At 46.2% G+C, this 6,000-nt stretch overlaps 1 protein-coding gene across 1 annotated transcript in view; it reads left to right on the top strand.

Annotated features, from left to right (window-relative positions):
* The first annotated feature begins 5,307 nt into the window (after positions 1–5,307).
* Positions 5,308–6,000, top strand: part of LOC149344256 (uncharacterized) — a 52,298-nt gene continuing 51,605 nt past the window's right edge. Inside the window, exon 1 of the mRNA XM_089542578.1 lies at positions 5,308–5,359. Within this exon, the coding sequence (XP_089398704.1) occupies positions 5,308–5,359 (52 nt within the window). The remainder of the gene's footprint in view (positions 5,360–6,000) is intronic.

Genomic DNA, 6,000 nt, shown 5'->3' with positions numbered 1-6,000 from the left:
GAAACCGAAGTTTTAAACCATGTTTTTCTAGCCATGAAAATAAAAATTGACCTCAAAAATGAAAAACTAACAAAAGGAAAACCAAACACGCGCCATTGCTCAATATTAACGACCTATACACATCCACTGCAGTACGAAGGCCTCCCTAATATCTCTCTAATTAACCCTGTTCTGTGCCAGCTGCGGCCACTTTACCCGCAGTCTTCCTAATCTAACATATCCGCGTGACCTTTTGTTGGCGGGTGTTAGTAATAGGTTTATAAGTTTTTCGAATTTCGAAAAAGCGATGGCCTTCAATGATTGTAGACAGCGCGTAAACGACGGGGACGTAGGAAGAACACATACAGGAGCGCTGACTTTCAACTGAAGCTTTATTGCTTGGTCCACAAAAATATATGCATCAGGCACAACCAACAAATGAAACATTATGACAATCACATCAACAGATGTAGGGTACAACTGTTGAAGGTAGCAACAGAGGTGTCATCTTGGATTACCAACTCGCCCAAGCGTCTGTTTTAGCCGACTACCCTCGCCGGTGTGGCTTAAAAAATTGGGGCAATTTCTGGCGCCATTTGAAAACCGCACGTTTGGGGCAGCGCGTCGGGCGACGTCGATCAACTAGCGACTCTGCGTTACGCATATACACGCGAAAATCTCAGCCCCACGCCTTCTGCAGCGCTCCCTGTTCCTGTCTGTGCGGTCTGTGCGGGTTTCTTGAAGATCACTCCATCTACCGCAGGAATGCCGGGAAGACTTGGTTTTGAGTTTGGTTTGGCCAGTGTTAGGCTTGCAGCACATTGCACTTCTTTGTGTGCAGAGCAAATTATTACAATGGTGCTTTTTCGTCAATAGATTTAACGCATGTGAAAGTGTGGTGCTAAGCCGGTATGAAGACTTTCATAGCAATTCTTCGAGGTTTGCCTCGAGTAGTAGTAGTAATAAGTGCTTTTAATGACGTAGTAAATAGAAGAAAAAAGATTCTTGCTTGTCCCGGCATCTGCTATCGCTGCTGGAAGCACCTGAGCTAGGACAGCGGATATACAAGATAGTAGGTAGTGCGTAGAAGTGAAATGAAAGGAGTGAGGGGATAGTAGAAAGGACAGGGGGAGAGGTAAACTGTAATTAGTCTATTTACATATTAACTTACGTACAGGGCGCACGCGCGTGATAATCTGGTTGAGTACAGTACACACACATGCGCAAGACACAATGGACAGAACAGCTGGACTGGGGCGTCAGTTGATAGTCGTCCAAGGAAGCTCACGCGAAGCGTTCGGCCACTGCACGTAACTACCTGGCGAAGAACAGGTGGGACGTCAAGCTCGTCTGTTCGAGGAATGCAGATCCATGTTTTTGCGGCTCTATACACGTTTTATGGCCAACAATATCTAAGTTAAGTAAGTAACCGCCGCTTCCTGGCACTCCCGCTCCCCTCGAAGGTGGATGAAGGGCACCGTCACCAGCTTTCTCTCAAATTATATTAAGAAACTCTATACTCCTCGCCACTTCGCTGCTCCAGCGTGGGCGAGACAGATAGCCGCGTCACGGATAGCCGTGATTTGACTGACGATGATTAGCGGTCTTCAAGACGCGCCGGTTTTCGAACGGCGTAAGAAATGGCCTCATTGAGTTCAGGCAGTGTCAAGGGTAGTCGCGATTTCAAATTTTATAAACTGATATGGCTATTGCTAACGGCCGGCTACAACTGTCTAATTACAGTTAGGTGCTTATCGGTAATACGTGAAAAGTAAACTATTAGAATTTGGTTAAACACTTTGACAGTTAACATTATTCGCCTGGTTTTTGACGTCCGCCAACAGTGGGCCGCAAAAAGCTTCTTTTTAACTCAAAACCCCCATTTTTAAATATATTGGACCTTCTAAACAAGACACCCGGAATACTTCCCTCTAATGAACAAGGGTAAACAAATATTCATGATCTCAGAGGACCTTCCAAATGCACCCCATGCTTCTTCTGATTACTTCACTTCCGCCGTATAGATACCCGGTCACTTCCGGTCCTACGTTGATGCAATCTCTTACCACTTCCAATGCCTCGCTGCCTATCGTAGACTGTTGTACCCTTCCGAGACTGTTGAACCTTACCGTAGATTTCATAAAAAGTTTAGCCCCCTTGTTCTCTTGATCCACAGGCCCAGGCGAATCATATCACCCAGAGACACGGTTATCACAAAATTCAGACAAAGCGAAGAGGAAGAGCAATATACTCAACAAAGCGTTGCACATTTTGTCAGACCGAATGCAAGGCATAATGCAAAGACTTATTTGCAGAATACTGTCATTTAACGCTGAAAGAACTTTCTTACGGTAGCGCTGTAGAAAGCCGAGGGCCGTGTCAAATATTGTTCCGAGCATAGCGCCCTAAAATGAGCATATGTTCTTTGAGCATATGAGCATATATATTTCCCACTCTGTAGACATTCAGTCCAAAGCCAGCGGACTTGGATGGTGCACATTTTTTGTAACATCGGCATAATAAGGTGGCGTAGGTCGCCACAATATAAATCACACACCACAGCCCTTGGAACGAATTATCTGACAGCATAAAGTTAACCAAATTGTCCTGCTATGAAAACATATTCATCGATGGCTGGCTTGCATCAGAGAATAAATGCCGAAGATATACCTGCATGAGCTAATATCTACAACCGAAGATGCTAAAACCATGAGCTCCATAGGTTTTAAGTATATATGCTTACAGGCAACGGTCAACATTGGAATAAATGGAAACTGATGAACACTGGTTGTGAAAGGCCGTCATTTAAAATAAGCAAAAGCAGGAACAATACTAAACACAATTGTTTTGAAGTGCAATGATCAACAGGAACAAAAACAATTAGGAGTTGATTTTGAAGCGCAGCTGCTTTCTGCCGAGATATGCAGGAAAATTTCGATATTGCACTCGCAATATATTCGCGAGAAAACTATACTTTAGGGGTGCCCCAAAGCCTGAAGTCTTCCTACTTCGGTCAAGATAGCGTGTTTGTGAAGGCCTATGGGTAACTCGCTGCTTAAAGATCCATTACTCTTCTTTGGTAGCGGCTAAACTCGTGGCGTATCGTAGAGAGTGATCAATGTTCTGACACTGAGTATTTAATTCTTTTATGCTTCAGGATCACCGTTCGCAATCAGGTCGAATTTGGGGAAATTTCGGGATGATACATTCGAACGCAATCGCGCTCGGACTGACGAGAATTTTCGCGTAGTCAACATGTGTCGCTGAGGAGTAGAAACACATTAGCACAGTGTTCATTCATTACCAGAGGGAACGACTCCGACGATTTTGCCGCCAAAAGTCTGAAAGCGAAGGCGCCGTGTGTGTGTGTGTGTGTGTGTGTGTGTGTGTGTGTGTGTGTGTGTGTGTGTGTGTGTGTGTGTGTGCGTGCGCGTGTGTGCGTGCGCGTGCGTGCGTGTGCGCGTGCGTGCGTGTGCGCGTGCGTGCGTGCGTGCGTGTATGTGTGTCTACGCGCGTGCGTGCGTGTATCTGTGTGTGTGTGCGTGTGTGCGTGTGTGTGCGTGCGTGTGCGTGTGCGTGCGTGCGTGTGCGTGTGTGCGCGTGTGTGCGCGTGTGTGTGGTTTGCAGTCACATTAAAACACTTGGGCTTTCTGGAAGAGTCGGCCTTATGCAGAGTGCATTTTCGCTGAAGTAGTGCGACAAAAATTTTGCGTGATCAATCGTGTCGGTTACATCGTTGGGTGTCGAACATGGACGTGCTGGCACAGACGGGCAACTATGCAGAGTAAAGCAGAGGCGGCGGGTATTCCTCTACATCACGTGTGGACGCGTACTATGAAACGCGAGCGTGATTAGGTATTCTCTCCACAAGTCCACGTGCTCAGTAGCCTGTTTTTGTATATGTGGGTGTCATTGCTATTCATCATCGTCATGATTATCAGCCTGACAGCGCCTACTGAATGAAATATGGATACAGGAAAGATATGAGAAGGGTATTTTCCATTTCTCTACCATTAAACTTTAGGAAAGGACTACAAGGTACCCCGGAATCCTATGCAAGCCGCGGCGAACTCATCCCCACAAATTTCTTAATCTCATCCGTCCACCTAGTTTTCTGCCCGTTCCTGCTGGATGTTCCTTCTCTTGGAGTTCTGCCTGTTACCCCCAAGGGCCATCGGTTACGATGCCCTGCCCAAGCCCATTTCTTCCTCTTGATTTCGACTAGGATTCATCAACCGGTGTTTGATTCCTTACCCACTCTGCGTCTCTTCTTGCCTCTTAGCGTTCCACCTACCATTTTTCTTTCCATTGCTCGCTGGGCTGTCCTTAAGTTGAACCCTTTTATCTATCCTCCACTTTCAACCGCATAGGTGAGTACCGGTAAGATACAGCTGTGATATGTTTTTCTCTCAAGAGACATTGCTAGGCTGCCATTCATGATCTTAGAGAGCCTGCCAGATGCGTTCCACCCTATTCTTATTCTTCTATTTGTTTCTCTCTCGTGATCCGGATGTGCGGTTGCTACCTGTCCTAAGTAGACGTATTCCCTTACACTTCCAGACACTCGCTACCAACTGTAGAATGCTGTTCCCTTCTGAGAGTGTTGAACATCACTTTGCTTTTCTGAACATTAATTCCAACGCGAGAGCGATACTACGCCATGCGAAAAAAAAAATGGTGTGGCGTCCCCATTCGCGACCGTTAGAAGATCTGCAATCAGAATGGCCGCAGCAGCAGCAGGCCACTTCAGCAACCTATAGGTGGGGACCCTAGGTCACGTGACCTTGGGGCTTCATCACAACCTGCCCACCGGATTGCGAGCGAACTGACCACAGTGGCAGGTTACTGTAGAATTAATGATTGACTGCGAGGGTTAGCTCTGGAAGAACAAACTCAGCCACACATCTCCCACCGGTAGCACCAACTGCCATCACAGGGCAATGGCGCATCGTTTAACCGTTGTACCACTGCGCCGGGAGTGGTATGGTGACTCCTGGCATCTATCTATCAATGCAAACTCAAGAATTGCCAGTTCCGCATATACAGAGATTGAGCCCTTAACGCTGCCGCGTCATACATTTAAGGCGGAACTTGAGTGTCCTATCCAGTTTTTTTAGACCGACTGTTCTGCTGTGCCCATGCAATTGATCACGCTTTGCAATTCCTCTTCTGAGTGACTTATGAGGGCAATGTCGACAGTGGATCGCAGAATATTAAGATGCCCTCCGTTAACTTTTGTCGCCAACTGTTCCCAATCCAAGTTTGGAATACAACAGCAATTGCCTCGTCATGACGCTTTGTTTCTTTTCCAGCCAATTTAAAAATAGCATGGACATGCTCCTGCTGTCATTCGTGGTATTCTTTGCCATCGCAGGAGGCGGTAAGCCTGACTTTCTTTTTCTGCGAAAGGCGACAGATGCTGGAAAGCACATACTATTTTAATTAAAACCTGCTTTGTTTAAGTCTGCAGCCCTTTTGCTTAAGCTCGTTGAGCAAACACGCTTGTTCTGTAGATACCAAGCCTAATGTGTAACCTTTATAATCCGCGTTCACATGATAGCGCGAAAGCTGATAGATATGAGCGTTCTGTTTCACTTGCTGTCTTGTTTAATCGAACAGCAATAAATAGCCGTGGAATACTAGATTACCCCCGGCTCTGGAATTAATGCGTCACATTCGGAACTCGGACGTGAAAGTAAAAATAGAAAGTTCAATAACCCAAAATAAAAAAGCCTGACAAGGTAGACTGCTTTGCGATGATGGCAGGGTAAGCCAGCTCTTTTCTGGGGAAGGAAATGGAAGGGTGGCGGAGCAGCTATTAAAGTACGGTGAGCGCTCAGTTGGTGTATAGCTTCCAGCAGATGAAACGCAGAAAATGACACCATAGAGTTCAGAAAAAAAGGATAGGGCTTGCTATATTCCCAGCTCTTTATTTATATTAGAATTGGGGTGATCGTGTGGCCGCGACGATGAGAGGGCTAGTAATGAGCATGCGAGTGAGAGTCGCGATATTGAAGGGAA

Source organism: Amblyomma mixtum, chromosome 5 (assembly GCF_055824585.1).
Source record: "Amblyomma mixtum isolate Tamu chromosome 5, ASM5582458v1, whole genome shotgun sequence".
In the NCBI taxonomy this organism is placed as follows: domain Eukaryota; kingdom Metazoa; phylum Arthropoda; class Arachnida; order Ixodida; family Ixodidae; genus Amblyomma; species Amblyomma mixtum.
Note: the sequence above shows the minus strand (reverse complement) of the source record. Positions and strands in the feature narration are given on the sequence as shown.